This window comes from Anomaloglossus baeobatrachus, chromosome 4 (genome assembly GCF_048569485.1).
Source record: "Anomaloglossus baeobatrachus isolate aAnoBae1 chromosome 4, aAnoBae1.hap1, whole genome shotgun sequence".
Classification (NCBI taxonomy): Eukaryota; Metazoa; Chordata; class Amphibia; order Anura; family Aromobatidae; genus Anomaloglossus; species Anomaloglossus baeobatrachus.
This window is the reverse complement of record NC_134356.1, coordinates 93,936,961-93,955,764: the sequence shown is the minus strand read 5'-3', so window position 1 is coordinate 93,955,764 and position 18,804 is coordinate 93,936,961. Positions and strand designations below refer to the sequence as shown.

At 51.5% G+C, this 18,804-nt stretch overlaps 1 protein-coding gene across 1 annotated transcript in view; it reads left to right on the top strand.

Annotated features, from left to right (window-relative positions):
* SEC24A (SEC24 homolog A, COPII component) overlaps positions 1 to 18,804 on the top strand; it is a 158,827-nt gene that overhangs the window by 81,958 nt on the left and 58,065 nt on the right. Inside the window, exon 12 of the mRNA XM_075344468.1 lies at positions 9,911 to 9,966. Coding sequence (XP_075200583.1) covers positions 9,911 to 9,966 — 56 coding nt within the window. The remainder of the gene's footprint in view (positions 1 to 9,910; positions 9,967 to 18,804) is intronic.

Genomic DNA, 18,804 nt, shown 5'->3' with positions numbered 1-18,804 from the left:
TGTGGTTTCAACACGTCTCCGATCAGTGGGTGCGGGACATCATCTCCCACGGCTACAGGATAGAATTCTATCCAGCCCGCCAAACAGATTTTTTTTCTGTCAACTCCCCCCTGCTCCAAGTCCGCCGCCTTCTCTCAGGCCGTGGCATCCTTGCAGGCCAACGGAGTAATTGTACCGGTTCCCGCCTGGGAACGGTTCAGAGGTTTCTACTCAAATCTCTACCTAGTCCCCTAAAGGGACGGTTCCTTCCGGCCCATCCTGGATCTCAGGCTTCTCAACAAGCATGTTCAGGTGCGGCTTTTTCGCATGGAGTCTCTCCGATCAGTCATTGCCTCAATGACCCAAGGAGATTCTTTGCATCCTCGACATCAGAGATGTCTATCTGCATGTGCCAATTGCAGTTTCGCACCAGCGTTGGCAACGTTTTGCAATCAGAGAGGAACATTTCCGATTCGTGGCTCTTCCCTTCGGGTTAGCCACGGCCCCTCGAGTATTCATCAGGGTCATGGCAGCAGTGGTTGCGGTTCTGCACCTCCAAGGGTTGGCATCCCTTTTCCTTGACGGCCTTCTAGTCAAGGCGTCATCCTGTGCAGACCGTCAGCGGAGTGCCTCGCTTACTCTCGCCACTCTAGTCCAATTCGGGTGGCTTGTCATTCTGCCCAAGTCCACTCTGACTCCGACCCAGAAGCTCACGTACCTAGGGATGCAATTCGAGACTCTGCCGGCACTTGTGAAGCTGCCTTTAGTCGAACAGCAGTCCCTCCACTAGCGGTGCGCTCTTTGCTGAGGCCCCGCCGTCATTCCATCAGGCACCTAATGCAGGTGCTGGGTCAGATGGTGGCGTCAATGGAAGCGGTTCCCTTGCCCAGTTCCATCTGCGTCCTGCAGCTGGACATTCTCCGCTGTTGGGACAAGCGGACTTCCTTCTTGCACAGGTTAGTGGCTCTGTCGCCACATACCAGGGACTTCCTTCAGTGGTGGCTTCGGCCCCTCTCTCTTCAGGGACGCTCCTTCCTGGCCCCGTCCTGGGTGATCTGCACCACGGATGCCAGTCTATCCGGCTGGGGAGCGGTATATCGCTACCACAGAGCGCAGGGCACTTGGACTCCGTCCGAATCAGCCCTCTCGATCACTGTGCTGGAAATCAGAGCTGTGCTTCTAGCTCTCTTGGCCTTTCACCACCTATTGGCGGGCAAGAACATTCGAGTCCAGTCAGACAACGCCACAGCGGTTGCCTACATTAACACCAGGGCGTGACACTCAGCCGCCTGGCACTGTTGGTATCCTTCAGTGGACGGAGGATTCCAGGTCCACCACATCCGCAGTCCACAACACAGGCGTGGAAAACTGGGAGGCAGATTGTCTCAGCCGTCAAACCGTGGACAGCGGCGAGTGGGCTCTGCATCCGGCAGTGTTTCGGTTAATCTGCCGCAAGTGGGGCACTCCGGAAGTTTCCAGCGGCGTATCGCCCGGCTGGCTCAGGTGCACTCCTTCATACAGGGCGCATCTCACATCATTCCGCCTTACCGGCGGCCTTTGGATCCCTGGGGCCTTAATCTGGTCCTCACGGCTTCCAGAAACCCCCCTTTGAGCCTCTTAGGGAGGTTTCTTTGTCTCGTCTTTCACAGAAGGTGGTCTTTCTAGTGGCCATAACTTCCCTCGGGAGAGTCTCTGATTTGGCTGCACTCTCCTCGGAGTCACCTCTTTTGGTTTTTCATCAAAACAAGGTGGTTCTCCGTCCGACTCCGGACTTCCTCCCTAAGGTGGTTTCTCCTCCACCTTAACCAGGACATTTCCCTGCCTTCCTTTTGTCCGGCTCCTGTTCATCGCTTTGAAAAAGCGTTGCATATCCTGGATCTGGTGCGGGCGCTCCGGATCTATGTGTCTCGCACCGCTGTTCTTAGGCGGTGCACCTCTCTTTTTGTGCTGACCACAGGTCGGCGTATCTAAGCCGACCCTAGCTCGTTGGATTATGTCAGCCATTTCCGATGCCTACCAGTGTACTCAAGTGCCTCCCCCGCCGGGGGATCAAGGCACACTCGACCAGAGCTGTCGGTGCCTCTTGGGTTTCAGGCACCAGGCTACGGCTCAGCAGGTCTGTCAGACTGCCACTTGGACTAGTCTGCATGCCTTTTCGAAGCACTACAAGGGCATGCTCATGCTTCGGCAGATGCGAGCTTGGGCAGACGCACCCTTCTGGCGGCTGTCGCCCATTTGCGAAGTTAGGTTTCGCCTACTTCTCAGTTTTCTGTTTATTCCCACCCATGGACTGCTTTGAGACGTCCCATGGTCTGGGTCTCCCATAGGAACGATGAAGAAAAAGAGAATTTTGTTTACTTACCGTAAATTCTTTTTCTTATAGTTCCGTAATGGGAGACCCAGCACCCTCCCTGTTGCCTGTTGGCAGTTTCTTGTTCCGCGTGTTATCACCGGCTGTTGTTGTAGACAGAGGCTCCGGTTGTTCCGGTTCTTGCTCTATCTCTACTTGTGGGTGGCTACTCTCCTTCAGCTTTTGCACTAAACTGGCTATATTTGGTTAACCAGGGGGTGTATATGCTCGGAGGGAGGGGCTACACTTTTTAGTGTAGTACTTTGTGTGTCCTCCGGAGGCAGAAGCTATACACCCATGGTCTGGGTCTCCCATTACGGAACTATAAGAAAAAGAATTTACGGTAAGTAAACAAAATTCTCTTTTTTTTCCGTGAAAAGGTTAATAATGCTTTTTATAAGGTGCATATGATAGTTGTGACTTGGTGAATTAAACTAAATCAGAATAGTTTTTTTATGCGTATTGTCTGAATTACATGATGAGACGTTTATTCATTAAAGCATCCTTTTGAGAAATAAGTATAATTGTAATTTATAATTGTAATTTATACATATAGCTATAATATATTCTTTTGATGTATATTAATTTATTAATTTTCTATATGTATACTTTATGTGTATATTTTAGTACTAATTTGCACATTTACTATTTGATATCCAGATTTGCACACGTCCATCTAAACAGTTTTGTATTTCCTAGAATGGTTTAGGCTCTGTTCACTAGAAAGGATTTTTCTTTGTCGCTCCATTGGGAGACCCAGACAATTGGGTGTATAGCTTCTGCCTCCGGAGGCCACACAAAGTATTACACTTTAAAAAGTGTAACCCCTCCCCTCTGCCTATACACCCTCCCGTGCATCACTGGCTCCTCAGTTTTATGCTTTGTGTGGAAGGAGGCACACATCCACTCATGCATTCTCATACTTAGTTATGTCGGATGGAAGAAAAGAGGACCCCCACGGGGTCCCCGGCATGTTCCCTTCTCACCCCACTAAAGTCGGCGGTGCTGTTAAGGTTGAGGTACCCATTGCGGGTACAAAGGCCGGAGCCTCATGCCGTTTTCCTTTACCATCCCTTAGTGGCTCTGGGAGAAGTGGGATCCTGACCGGTCGTCCATTCACTGGGACCGGGCTCCCTCCGCAGCCCCTGTGGGAATCTGCTGGACAGGAGTATATTCTTCCTCAGGGATCGGGCCCTGCATCTATAAGGTACTCTGTGTCCCCATGGGGACTGTGCATGGAGCGCCTTATTCCCGGATGCTGCAGCAGCTGCTGATTTCGGAAGACCGGCGGACTTCCGCGCCGACCGAGCCTGCTTGTCGGCCGCGGTCTTAAATTTAGTCCCCGGCTTCTCAGGGATCGGGCCCTGCATCTATAAGGTACTCTGTGTCCCCATGGGGACTGTGCATGGAGCGCCTTATTCCCGGATGCTGCAGCAGCTGCTGATTTCGGAAGACCGGCGGACTTCCGCGCCGACCGAGCCTGCTTGTCGGCCGCGGTCTTAAATTTAGTCCCCGGCTTCATCGCGGCCTAGTAGCTAAAATCCCGCCCCCGGGCCTGCCTGTCAGGGGTAAGGGCGGGACGGCCGGCCTGACGTCGGCTGTGAGGGCCGGAGCATCCTGTATGTTTCCTCCCCCCTCACTGATCACTGTGGGGACCCCAGATTCCCGCACTTTTCTAGCACCACCCACGGCTCCACTCCTCCCCTGAGAGCTCTGGCAGCCATGTTTTTTGGCATTCTGCCGGTGGAGGATTATCAGAGAAGAGCTCTGCAGCTCTGGGAGACCTAAGGCAGGGAATCTGGAGGCACACACTCGCTTTTTAGCGGTCGGTAAGCCACACCGGTCACCCGCTGCTGGTCCCCCCCCAGGGTGCCGGAATAGATACGTATTTAGATACGTATTTATATACATATTTCTGTTCGGTCGGGCTGTATACCCCTTCCCATATACCCTCAGTGATCACTCTCCTAGGAGACAACAGCATGTAGTCCACAAGGAGCAAAGGTGCTAAGGCACAGGGTTTTTTTGCGACCTGTACCTCTTGTGCGGCTATGTTGCCTGCGGGTTCCACCTACCCTCACTGTGAGCAATGCTCAACCCCTGTTTCGCTTGCTCAGCCGGAGCCTCGGTCACTAGTGGGCCCCTCGGCTCATGTAGACCCCCCTGCTCCCCCTGTCCAGGCGGCAGGGACAGAGTTTGCTGCGTTTGCTGAGAAACTCTGAGTCACTTTCACAATCCATGGCTCAGTCTATGGACAAATGGTCTGCCAAGCTGCTAGAAGCTTTGCAGTCCAGACCGGTCCTTACACAGGCCCCGGTCCCCGTTAGCTCGTCGCCTCCAGGCCCCTCTCGGTCCGCGCCGCAGCGCGCTCCCAGGTTGGGCCCTAGGTCCCACGCGTAGGACTCCTGCCCGGATCTCAGTCCCAGACCGACTAAGCGGGCTCGCTGGGAATCTTCCCCGACTTCTTCACGCTGTTCGGGTTCCCAGCCCGAGGACTCTCTGGAGGACGAGGCGAACGTCGCAGCTTAGGGCTCTGAACCTGACGTTGCTCTCAATCTTGATACACCTGAAGGGGACGCCTTAGTTAATGATCTTATCTCGTCCATTAACCAGGTGTTAGATCTGTCTCCCCCGCCTCCACCTGTAGAGGAGTCGGCTTCTCAGCAGGAGAAACACCAGTTTCGGTTCCCCAAACGTACACGGAGTGCTTTTTTTCGATCACTCTAACTTCAGAGATGCTGTCCAGAAGCCCAGAGCGGTTACGGACAAGCGCTTTACTAAGCGCCTTACTGACACACGTTACCCCTTCCCCTCTGACGTAGTTAAGGGTTGGGCTCAGTGTCCCAAGGTGGATCCTCCAGTCTCTAGATTGGCGGCTAGATCTGTGGTATCGGTGGCAGATGGCTCATCGCTGAAGGATGCCACTGACAGGCAGATAGAGCTCCTGGTGAAATCCATCTATGAAGCCACGGGCGCGTCTTTTGCCCCGGCCTTTGCAGCCGTGTGGGCACTACAAGCTATCTCAGCTTGTCTGGCTGAGATTAATGCAGTCACACGTAATTCTGCTCCGCAGGTTGCGTCTCTGACTTCTCAAGCGACAGCTTTTTCTTCCTACGCCATGAACGCAGTCCTAGACTCGGCTAGCCGTACAGCTGTGGCATCCGCTAACTCTGTGGCAGTCTGCAGGGCCATGTGGCTGCGCGAATGGAAGGCAGACTCGGCCTCCAAGAGGTTCTTAACCGGTTTGCCGTTTTCTGGCGACCGATTGTTTGGCGAACGATTGGATGAGATTATTAATGAATCCAAGGGAAAGGACTCCTCCTTACCTCAGTCCAAACCTAAGAGACCTCAGCAACGGAAAATTCAATCGAGGTTTCGGTCCTTTCGTCCCTCCGCCAAGCCCCAGTCCTCTTCGTCCAACAGGCCGGAGAAAGGCCAGAGGAACTCCTATGCGTGGCGGTCTAAGTCACGCCTCTAAAGGCCGCCGGAGGCACTGCCTCCAAGGCGGCCTCCTCATGACTCTCGGCATCCCCGAACCGCATCCTCGGTCGGTGGCAGGCTCTCCCGCTTTTGCGACACCTGGTGGCCACATGTTCAAGACCGATGGGTGAGAGACATTCTGTCTCACGGTTACAGGATAGAGTTCAGCTCTCGTCCTCAGACTCGTTTCTTCAGAACCTCTCCGCCCCCCGCTCGGGCCGACGCACTTTTTCAGGCAGTGGCCACTCTGAAAACACAGGGAGTTGTGATCCCGGTTCCCCCTCAGGAACATGGTCGCGGCTTTTACTCCAACTTGTTCGTGGTGCCAAAGAAGGACGGATCATTCCGTCCCGTTCTGGACCTCAAACTGCTCAACAGACATGTGAGCACCAGACGGTTTTGGATGGAATCTCTCCGCTCGGTCATCGCCTCGATGTCACAAGGAGACTTCCTAGCATCGATCGACATCAAGGATGCTTATCTCCATGTGCCAATCGCACCCGAACATCAACGCTTCTTGCGTTTCGCCATCGGGAACGAGCACCTTCAGTTCGTGGCATTGCCTTTCGGCCTGGCAACAGCCCCACGGGTGTTCACCAAGGTCATGGCATCCGTAGTGGCGGTCCTACACTCTCAGGGCCACTCGGTGATTCCCTACTTAGACGATCTCCTAGTCAGGGCACCTTCTCGGGCGGCGTGTCAACACAGCCTTACAGTCGCTCTGGCGACTCTCCAGCAGTTCGGGTGGATAATCAACTTCCCAAAATCCCAGTTGACACTGACCCAATCACTGACTTACCTCGGCATGGAATTTCATACACAGTCAGCGGTAGTCAAGCTACCGCTGGACAAACAGCTGTCCCTGCAGGCAGGGATACAATCTCTTCTTCGGGGTCAGTCATACCCCTTGAGGCGCCTCATGCACTTCCTGGGGAAGATGGTGGCAGCGATGGAGGCAGTGCCGTTCGCGCAATTCCATCTGCGGCCACTCCAATGGGACATTCTCCGCAAATGGGACAGGAGGTCGACTTCCCTCGACATGAACGTCTCTCTGTCCCTTGCAACCAAGACGTCTCTTCAGTGGTGGCTCCGTCCCAATTCTCTATCGCAAGGAAGATCCTTCCTACCCCCAACCTGGGCTGTGGTCACCACGGACGCAAGCCTGTCAGGGTGGGGAGCGGTTTTCCGCCACCACAGGGCTCAGGGAACCTGGACTCCGGTAGAGTCCTCCCTTCAGATCAATGTTCTGGAAATAAGGGCGGTGTATCTAGCCTTATTGGCCTTCCATCGGTGGCTGGAGGGCAGACGGATCCGTATACAGTCGGACAACGCCACGGCCGTCGCATACATCAACCACCAAGGCGGCACGCGCAGTCGTCAAGCCTTCCAGGAAGTCAGGCGGATTCTGCAGTGGGTGGGAGCCACAGCCTCCACGATCTCCGCAGTGTACATCCCGGGCGTAGAAAACTGGGAAGCAAATTTTCTCAGTCGTCAGGGCATGGACGCGGGGGAATGGTCTCTTCACCCAGACGTGTTTCGAGAGATCTGTCGCCGCTGGGGAACGCCGGACGTCGATCTCATGGCGTCACGACACAACAACAAGGTCCCGGCCTTCATGGCACGGTCTCAGGATCACAGAGCTCTGGCGGCGGACGCATTAGTTCAGGATTGGTCGCAGTTTCGACTGCCTTATGTGTTTCCCCCTCTGGCGATGCTGCCCAGAGTGTTACGCAAGATCAGGTCCGACTGTCGTCGCGCCATTCTCGTCGCTCCAGATTGGCCGAGGCGATCGTGGTACCCGGATCTGTGGCATCTCACGGTGGGTCAACCGTGGGCGCTTCCAGACCGCCCAGACTTGCTGTCACAAGGGCCGTTTTTCCATCTGAATTCTGCGGCCCTCAACCTGACTGTGTGGCCATTGAGTCCTGGCTTCTAGCGTCTTCAGGATTATCTCAGGATGTCATTGCCACTATGAGACAGGCCAGGAAACCAACGTCCGCCAAGATCTATTACAGATCTTGGCGGATCTTCTTATCCTGGTGCTCTGATAATGGTTTTTCTCCCTGGCCATTTGCCTTACCCACTTTTCTTTCATTCCTTCAATCCGGAATGGACAAGGGTTTGTCACTCGGCTCTCTCAAAGGACAAGTATCGGCGCTCTCCGTATTTTTTCAAAAGCGCCTGGCCAGGCTTCCGCAGGTCCGCACGTTCCTGCAGGGAGTTTGCCACATAGTCCCACCATACAAGCGTCCGCTGGAACCCTGGGACCTTAACAGGGTGCTAACGGCTCTTCAGAAACCACCTTTCGAGCCGCTGCGGGATGTTTCTTTATCACGTCTTTCGCAGAAGGTGGCATTTCTAGTGGCAGTTACATCACTCCGAAGAGTGTCGGAGCTTGCAGCGCTGTCATGCAAAGCCCCCTTCCTGGTTTTTCACCAGGATAAGGTGGTTCTGCGTCCTGTCCCGGAATTTCTCCCTAAGGTGGTATCCCCTTTTCATCTCAATCAGGATATCTCCTTACCTTCATTTTGCCCTAATCCAATTCACAAATGTGAAAAGGATTTGCACTCTTTGGATCTGGTGAGAGCACTCCGGTTCTACGTGTCTCGCACGGCACCCCTGCGCCGTTCAGATGCGCTCTTTGTCCTTGTCGCTGGCCAGCGTAAGGGTTCGCAGGCTTCCAAGTCAACCTTGGCTCGGTGGATCAAGGAACCGATTCTTGAAGCCTACCGTTCTTCTGGGCTTCCGATTCCTTCAGGGCTGAAAGCCCATTCTACCAGAGCCGTGGGTGCGTCCTGGGCATTGCGGCACCAGGCTACGGCTCAGCAGGTGTGTCAGGCAGCTACGTGGTCTAGTCTGCACACTTTCACGAAACACTATCAGGTGCATACCTATGCTTCGGCAGACGCCAGTCTAGGTAGGAGAGTCCTTCAGGCGGCGGTTGCCCACCTGTAAAAGGGGGCCGTTTTCGGCTCTTTTTATCGAGGTATTCTTTTACCCACCCAGGGACTGCTTTTGGACGTCCCAATTGTCTGGGTCTCCCAATGGAGCGACAAAGAAGGGAATTTTGTTTACTTACCGTAAATTCCTTTTCTTCTAGCTCCTATTGGGAGACCCAGCACCCGCCCCTGTTACCTTCGGGCTGGTTGTTCTTTTGTGTACACATGTTGTTCATGTTGAATTGTTCTTTTGGTTCATGGTTTTCAGTTCTCCGAACATCCTTCGGATTGAATTTACCTTAGACCAATTTATAAGTTTCCTCCTTCCTGCTTTTGCACCAAAACTGAGGAGCCCGTGATGCACGGGAGGGTGTATAGGCAGAGGGGAGGGGTTACACTTTTTAAAGTGTAATACTTTGTGTGGCCGCCAGAAGCTATACACCCAATTGTCTGGGTCTCCCAATAGGAGCTAGAAGAAAAGGAATTTACGGTAAGTAAACAAAATTCCCTTCTTTTTCAAGAAATTTCTTGAGTCTGAAAGATTAGTGCACTTGTGGTAAAAAAACGCACCGAAAACCGCACGCATTTTTACCGCGGTTTTGGTGCGTTTTTTTTTTTTACCATTTATCTATGGCAAAAAAAACGCAGGTACCTACAGAAAAGAAGTGACATGCCCATTTTCTCAAGAAATTCTGCAGAAAGAACGTTCTTGAGAAAAAAAAAAACGCAGTGTGCGCACAGCTATTTTTGTTTGCCATAGGTTTTGCTGGGAAATGTCTGCAGAAAGATAACCATTTTTTTCAAGAAATTTCTGCAGCAAAAACGCAAAAAAAAGTGGGTAAAAATGCAGTGTGCGCACAGGGCCTTATTTTTAACAATATTATTTGATATGCTATTTTTTAATATATTCTAATAAGATTCCTATAGTTTATTTTTTAGATGTGACATAATACTTTGTAGGGATAGATATATACTTAGGGATTAGATTAGATGTTAGTGCCTTTTTAGACTACACTATCTACATAGAGACTGAGACTATTTGCAACATTCCACCAACATTGTGTTTTGTTTCTCTATGAATTTGGTTTTATACATTTTATTTCTCAATCTGTAATTTTTTTTCTGTCTGATATTAACACTCAAATTATGTGTCCATTTACAGATGTGTTTATCCCAATGCCTGAGAACCTGTTGGTTAATTTAAATGAATGCAAAGAGGTATGGAATATCCTACAAATGATCACAATATTAAATGCCTAGTAGTTGTTTAGGAATAGGCTCACTTCAGTTTGTAGCAGTGTAATTGATGTCTTAATTTGTGTATATTCAGTGAAGCCAATAAAATATGTAAAGGGTTTACCATAAAACGGCCGTGAACCAGGTTACCAGATTTTCTGTTCTACAGGATTGCTGAAAATGTTTTGATGAAAAACGCAACACAGTGTGCGTTTATGTATCGGGATGAATTAACCTGAACGGCAAAGTTGGAGGTTCGTACCGGACACCTAGTTTCCGGTGCCCGAACACCAACTTATAATAATAATTAATTGTATTCATTAATATAGCGCTATTAATTCCACAGCGCTTTACATACATTGGCAACACTGTCCCCATTGGGGCTCACAATCTAGAGTCCCTATCTGTATGTCTTTCTCATGGAAGTCCAAGTTCGTATGCTGAATAAAGATTTTTAAAAGACTGCAGTGTAGCCAATCAATTAGCTTTCCGCATGGGGAAGATGCTTGGATGCTGCTGGGAACAAAAAAAAAAGTGGGGTCTCTCCCTTTTTTTTTTTTTTTAATAATCTGTGTAGTTAAAGCAGACAGCTACGGGCTGTAGCCGTCAGCTATCTGCTTTATCTTGGCTGCTTATCTCATGCAGTTTTTTAAAAAATATTTTATAAATAAATTTTAAAAAAGGTGTGGGGTTCCCCCTATTTTTTTTTTTTTTTTTTTTTTGTATGTATAACAAGCCAATGTAAAGCAGATAGCTCAGGGCTGGAATTACCAGGGTGGAAAAGCCCATATTATTTAGCTCTTCCCAGACCAAAAGTAGCAGCTTGCAGATGATTGAGGAGTGGCACATCCATGAGATGCGCAAATTCTGGTGCTTTGCCTGGCTGTTCACAATTACCCTTGTATGGTGGCAAACTGGGTAATATTGTCTGTGTTGATGTCAGATCTGAATTGACAGCTGGCAATCAAGCCCAGGGGATAGAAATGGAGGGGCGTCCATCATATACCACCATTACGAAGCTGGCAACTGTACAGTTCAAAAACACATACAATAATATAGTATTAATAAAATAGTATTAATAAAATAGTTTATATGAATAAAAACGTCCCCACACTGCGTAGTTCATTTATTAACAAAAATCCTCGAAGTTATGACATAATCCATGGATGTAATGTCCCACAACGTCTATTGAATCCTATGGAGCCTCGTTCTGAGAATGTTCAGCCTGTCCCCACTGTTCTTACTGCTCAGATCACAGCTGCAGTGGTAGAACAACTCTGGAGCCTGGTGCTCTTCTAACTGCCGGTGCCCTGGACCTACTCTTAACGCTTGTCGCTGCTGGAACGGTGACAGAGAAATTATAGTTATGTGCATAGCGCAGGGCTGCAGCAAAATGGTACATGGCTCCATGGTGGCAACAGCTGTGGGCTGGACTTCCCGAGGCCGTGGAATGGCGGTGCCATGCTCAGTCACTTAAACGTCGGCAAATACAAATGGCAGGCCCCCCCCCCCCCTTCCCAGCAGCTGCAGAAAGAAAAATAAAAATGTTAAAACTGTACATTTGATTTTTGTTTTAAAAATAAATGATTATATCATCAATAATTATTAATAAGAGAAAAAGTTGCGACGCATTCCCTTTTTAAGTATAGGTTTAATACACCAGATAGAGTAATAAGAATGAAAAGCTGCACTTTCTTTGTCGCTCCATTGGGAGACCCAGACAATTGGGTGTATAGCTATGCCTCCGGAGGCCACACAAAGTATTACACTAAAAGTGTAAAGCCCCTCCCCTTCTGCCTATACACCCCCCGTGCTCACGGGCTCCTCAGTTTTTATGCTTTGTGCGAAGGAGGCAGACATCCACGCATAGCTCCACAGCTTGGTCAGCAGCAGCTGCTGACTAGGTCGGATGGAAGAAAAGAGGGCCCATAATAGGGCCCCCAGCATGCTCCCTTCTCACCCCACTTTGTCGGCGGTGTTGTTAAGGTTGAGGTGCCCATTGCGGGTACACAGGCAGGAGCCACATGCTGTTTTCCTTCCCCATCCCTTAATGGGCTCTGGGTGAAGTGGGTTCCGGATCGGTCTCCAGGCACTGGGACCGTGCTCCCTCCGCAGCCCCTGGGAATCTGCAGGATAGGAGCTGGATATCGTCAGGGACAAAGCCCTGCTACTATGAGGTACTCTGTGTCTCCGTGGGGACCGCGCATGGAGCGCTGGTCCCATACACATTACAGCACTGCTGGGTGTGTTAGTGCGCCGGGCATGGAGCGCTTGTGCCAGACACTTTCCATCTCTGCTGGGTGTGTTAGTGCGCCGGACATGGAGCGTTTGTGCCAGACACTTTCCATCTCTGCTGGGTGTGTTAGTGCGCCGGACATGGAGCGTTAATGCCAGACACTTTCCAGCATTGCTGGAGGTGTTAGTGCGCCGGGGGACTCCGCGCGGCCGCGCTTATTGCCGGCCGCGCTTATAACTTTAGTCCCCGGCTTCTGCGGCCTAGTGTCGTTCTTTCCCGCCCACAGGCCTGCCAGTCAGGGGAGGGGCGGGACGCTGCACGGATCGTCAGCGGAGGGCTGGAGCATACATTAGTATCCTCCTCCCTCCTCACTCAGTACAGTGGGGCACTGGATTCCCGCACTTTTCTTGGGCACGCCCACGGTCTCCTCCTCCCCACAGAACGCCGGCAGCCATTCCTGTCAGCGATTCAGACGCTGGAGAGGAGAGGCAACACAGGGAGACCCAGGCAGGGAATCTGGTGACCACACAACCGCTCTGAGCGGTCGGTAAGCAGCACCTGTGGTGCTGGCCCCACTGAGTACCGAAGTGTGTATATATATATATAGGCTTATAGGCTATACATTTGCACTGTACGGTCGCTCTGTTGATTTTTGGCTATATACCCTCCTGGTTGTTCTCAGAGGAGACAACATGTCATCTGCAAAAAGCAAGGGTGCCAAAGCACAGGCGTACTTTGCAACCTGTACCTCATGTACAGCTGTACTACCGGCAGGGTCCACTGACCCTCATTGTGTGCAATGCTCGGCCCCTGTGGCACTTACTCAGCCGGAGCCTCTGCTACAGGTGGCCCAGGTGGATCCACCTGCTACCACTGTCCAGGTGACAGGGACGGAGTTTGCAGCCTTTGCTGACAAACTGTCTGAGACTATGGATAAATGGTCTGCTAAAATACTGGAAGCTTTGCAGTCCAGACCGGTGATTCAGGCCCCGGGCTCTATCCAATCCTTGACCCCTGGTCCCCCTCAATTGGAACAGCAATGTGCCCCGGGGGTAACCCACAGGTCCCAGGGTGAGGTCTCTGACACGGACCGCAGTCCCAGGCCGCCCAAGCGGGGTCGCTGGGAAATTCCCTCCACTTCATCACACTGTTCAGGGTCCCAGCAGGGGGACTCTCTGGAGGATGAAGCGGAGGTCTCAGATCAGGATTCTGATACTGAAGCCGCTCTCAACCTAGATACACCTGAAGGTGACGCAGTAGTGAATGACCTTATAGCGACCATCAATCAGGTGTTGGATATTTCTCCCCCAGCTCCTCCAATTGAGGAGTCTGCTTCTCAGGAGAAATTCCGTTTCAGGTTTCCAAAGCGTACATTAAATATGTTTCTGGATCACTCTGACTTCAGAGAGGCAATCCAAAAAAACCGAGACTGTCCAGACAAGCGTTTTTCCAAGCGCCTTAAGGACACACGTTATCCCTTCCCCCCCGAGGTTGTCAAGGGCTGGACTCAGTGTCCTAAGGTGGATCCTCCAATCTCCAGACTGGCGGCTAGATCCATAGTTGCAGTGGAAGACGGGGCTTCACTCAAAGATGCCACTGACAGACAGATGGAACTATGGTTAAAATCCATCCATGAAGCTATAGGCGCGTCTTTTGCTCCAGCATTCGCTGCCGTATGGGCACTCCAAGCTATCTCAGCTTGTCAGGCGCAGATTCATGCGGTAACACGTACATCTGCCCCACAAGTGGTGTCCTTAACCAATCAGGCGTCGGCGTTTGCGTCCTACGCCATTAATGCTATCCTGGACTCTGCGAGCCGTACGGCGGTGGCATCCGCCAACTCGGTGGTACTCCGCAGGGCCATGTGGCTACGTGAATGGAAGGCAGACTCTGCTTCCAAAAAGTTCTTAACCGGTTTGCCATTGGCTGACGACCGCTTGTTTGGTGAGCGATTGGATGAAATCATTAAACAATCCAAGGGAAAGGATTCTTCCTTACCCCAGTCCAAACCAAACAGACCTCAACCACGGAAGGTACAATCGAGGTTTCGGTCCTTTCGGACCGCGGGCAGATCTCAATTTTCCTCGTCCAAAAGGCCTCAGAAAGATCAGAGGAACTCAGATGCATGGCGGTCTAAGTCACGTCCTAAAAAGACCGCCGGAGGCACCGCTCCCAAAGCGGCCTCCTCATGACTTTCGGCCTCTTCAAACCGCATCCTCGGTCGGTGGCAGGCTCTCCCGCTTTTGCGACACCTGGCTGCCACAAGTAAAAGACCGATGGGTGAGAGACATTCTATCTCACGGTTACAGGATAGAGTTCAACTCTCGTCCTCCGACTCGTTTCTTCAGAACATCTCCACCCCCCGACAGAGCCGAGGCTCTTATGCAGGCGGTGGGCACCCTGAAGGCGGAAGGAGTGGTGATCCCGGTTCCTCTTCAGCAACGGGGTCACGGTTTTTACTCCAACTTGTTCGTGGTGCCAAAAAAGGACGGATCCTTCCGTCCCGTTCTGGACCTAAAGCTGCTCAACAAGCATGTGAAAACCAGGCGGTTCCGGATGGAATCGCTCCGCTCCGTCATCGCCTCCATGTCCCAAGGAGATTTCCTGGCATCAATAGACATCAAAGATGCTTATCTCCACGTACCGATTGCGCCAGAGCATCAGCGCTTCCTGCGCTTCGCCATAGGGGACGAACACCTTCAGTTCGTGGCACTACCTTTTGGCCTGGCAACAGCCCCACGGGTCTTCACCAAGGTCATGGCAACAGTGGTGGCAATCCTACACTCTCAGGGACACTCGGTGATCCCTTACTTAGACGATCTACTTGTCAAGGCACCCTCTCAAGGGGCATGCCAACACAGCCTGAACATTGCTCTGGAAACTCTCCAGAGTTTCGGGTGGATCATCAATTTTCCAAAGTCAAATCTGACACCGGCCCAATCACTAACATATCTTGGCATGGAGTTTCATACTCTCTCAGCGATAGTGAAGCTTCCGCTGACCAAACAGCGTTCACTACAGACAGGGGTGCAATCTCTCCTTCATGGTCAGTCACACCCCCTGAGGCGCCTCATGCACTTCCTAGGGAAGATGGTGGCAGCAATGGAGGCAGTTCCTTTTGCGCAGTTTCATCTGCGCCCACTTCAATGGGACATTCTCCGCAAATGGGACAGGAAGTCGACGTCCCTCGACAGGAACGTCTCCCTTTCTCGGGCAGCCAAAGCTTCCCTTCAGTGGTGGCTTCTTCCCACTTCTCTGTCAAAGGGGAAATCCTTCCTGCCCCCATCCTGGGCTGTGGTCACGACGGACGCGAGCCTGTCAGGGTGGGGAGCGGTCTTTCTCCACCACAGGGCTCAGGGGACTTGGACTCAGACAGAGTCCTCCCTTCAGATCAATGTTCTGGAGATAAGGGCAGTGTATCTTGCCCTAAAGGCGTTCCAGCCGTGGCTGGAAGGCAAACAGATCCGAATTCAGTCGGACAACTCCACAGCGGTGGCATACATCAACCACCAAGGCGGGACACGCAGTCGGCAAGCCTTCCAGGAGGTCCGGCGGATTCTGCTATGGGTGGAAGCCACAGCCTCCACCATATCCGCAGTTCACATCCCGGGCGTAGAAAACTGGGAAGCAGATTTTCTCAGTCGCCAGGGCATGGACGCAGGGGAATGGTCCCTTCACCCGGACGTGTTTCAGGAGATCTGTTGCCGCTGGGGCATGCCGGACGTCGACCTAATGGCGTCCCGGCACAACAACAAGGTCCCGACGTTCATGGCACGGTCTCAAGATCACAGAGCTCTGGCGGCAGACGCCTTAGTTCAGGATTGGTCGCAGTTTCAACTCCCTTATGTGTTTCCTCCTCTGGCACTGTTGCCCAGAGTGTTACGCAAGATCAGGGCCGACTGCCGTCGCGCCATCCTCGTCGCTCCAGACTGGCCGAGGAGGTCGTGGTACCCGGATCTGTGGCATCTCACGGTCGGCCAACCGTGGGCACTCCCAGACCGACCAGACTTGCTCTCTCAAGGGCCGTTTTTCCATCTGAATTCTGCGGCCCTGAACCTGACTGTGTGGCCATTGAGTCCTGGATCCTAGCGTCTTCAGGATTATCTCAAGAGGTCATTGCCACCATGAGACAGGCTAGGAAACCAACGTCCGCCAAGATCTACCACAGGACGTGGAAAATTTTCCTGTCGTGGTGCTCTGCTCAGGGCGTTTCTCCCTGGCCGTTTACCTTGCCCACTTTTCTGTCCTTTCTTCAATCCGGATTAGAAAAGGGTTTGTCACTAGGCTCCCTTAAGGGACAAGTCTCTGCGCTCTCTGTCTTTTTTCAGAAGCGCCTAGCCAGACTTCCACAGGTACGCACGTTCCTGCAGGGGGTTTGTCACATCGTACCTCCTTACAGGCGTCCGTTAGAACCCTGGGATCTGAACAGGGTGCTGATGGTTCTTCAGAAACCACCGTTCGAGCCAATGAGGGATATCTCTCTCTCGCGCCTTTCACAGAAGGTGGTCTTCCTAGTGGCAGTCACATCACTTCGGAGAGTGTCTGAGCTAGCAGCGCTGTCATGCAAAGCCCCCTTCCTGGTGTTTCACCAGGACAAGGTGGTTCTGCGTCCGGTTCCGGAATTTCTCCCTAAGGTGGTATCCCCCTTTCATCTCAATCAGGATATCTCCTTACCCTCTTTTTGTCCTCATCCAGTTCACCAATGTGAAAAGGATTTGCACTTGTTAGATCTGGTGAGAGCACTCAGATTCTACATTTCTCGTACGGCGCCCCTGCGCCGCTTGGATGCACTCTTTGTCCTTGTCGCTGGCCAGCGTAAAGGGACACAAGCTTCCAAATCAACCCTGGCTCGGTGGATCAAGGAACCAATTCTCGAGGCTTATCGTTCCTCCGGGCTTCCGGTTCCCTCAGGGCTGAAGGCCCATTCTACCAGGGCCGTGGGAGCGTCCTGGGCTTTGCGGCACCAGGCTACGGCTCAGCAGGTGTGTCAGGCGGCTACCTGGTCGAGCCTGCACACTTTCACGAAACACTATCAGGTGCATACCTATGCTTCGGCAGATGCCAGCCTAGGTAGGCGAGTCCTTCAGGCGGCGGTTGCCCACCTGTAGGACGGAGCCGGTTGCGGCTCTATTATGAGGTATTATTTACCCACCCAGGGACTGCTTTTGGACGTCCCAATTGTCTGGGTCTCCCAATGGAGCGACAAAGAAGAAGGGAATTTTGTTTACTTACCGTAAATTCCTTTTCTTCTAGCTCCAATTGGGAGACCCAGCACCCGCCCCTGTTTTTTGTGTACACATGTTGTTCATGTTGAATGGTTTCAGTTCTCCGATATTCCTTCGGATTGAATTTACTTTAAACCAATTATAATTTTTTCCTCCTTCTTGCTTTTGCACCAAAACTGAGGAGCCCGTGAGCACGGGGGGTGTATAGGCAGAAGGGGAGGGGCTTTACACTTTTAGTGTAATACTTTGTGTGGCCTCCGGAGGCATAGCTATACACCCAATTGTCTGGGTCTCCCAATTGGAGCTAGAAGAAAAGGAATTTACCGTAAGTAAACAAAATTCCCTTCTTTGCTAAAATGATTGAGAAAATAGAACTGTTTATGTACATTAAAACATTGACTAGAAGCTTTTTGCCACTGGAGACCTAAATGATGGTGTTTTATTTAGAATTTACACATGATTATATGTAGGAACGTCCAGTAGTTAATTTTCACTTAGGGAAACTGCATACTGTCACATCTATCTGTGAAGATAAACATTTGGAATTGTACTTTGGAATCAACAAAAAATAAGCCCAGGTTGGGGGGAATTGATAAGACGCATTATTGTAGATACTCGTGTATAAGCCAACCTTTTCAGAACATTTTTTTATGCTGAAAAAGCCCCCTCGGCTTATACTTGTGCGAGGGTTCCATTTCTGGATTATAAGACACACTCCCCCCGCACCCCAAAAAAAACTGTGGGGAAAATGCGGCTATGTCTTATAATCCTGATAAAGGGTACCAGGTCGGTGTGGCGGGGTCACAAGACGGATGGTCGGCGATAACTTGGCTCAAGGGTGTCACGGCTCAGGAGTGTCGGCAATACTGGGGGTCAGGGGTGTCGCGGTGGGTGCCATTGAGCCGGGCTGTGGGCTACGTTGAGGCTTTCGGCGGCTGACGTGATAGACCAACAAAATGGCCGCGGATATCAATCTGCAGACGCACCACTTCCACTGCCATTTTCCTGAGCTACAACATCCCTGAGCCCGAAGTATTGCTGTCCTTCCGCCGTGTGACTCTTCTGAGCCGCGAACACCCCTGTCCTTCAAGACCACAACATCGTCAACCCAGCCTCCTGAGCCACTGCTGTGCCGCCCTGGTGAGCTAATATAACACACCCACTAGGATTAGAAGACTGACCCCCATTTTAACATGGAAAAAATAATTTTTAAACTTTCCTTCTCTAAATTATCGTAGGCTTATACTCGAGTCAATAGGGTTTCCCAGTTTTTGGTGGTAAAATTAAGCACCTCGGCTTATAACAGAATATATACGGTACTTATTTTTTAATCCCTCCCTGCTTTGCTGCTCCCCATGC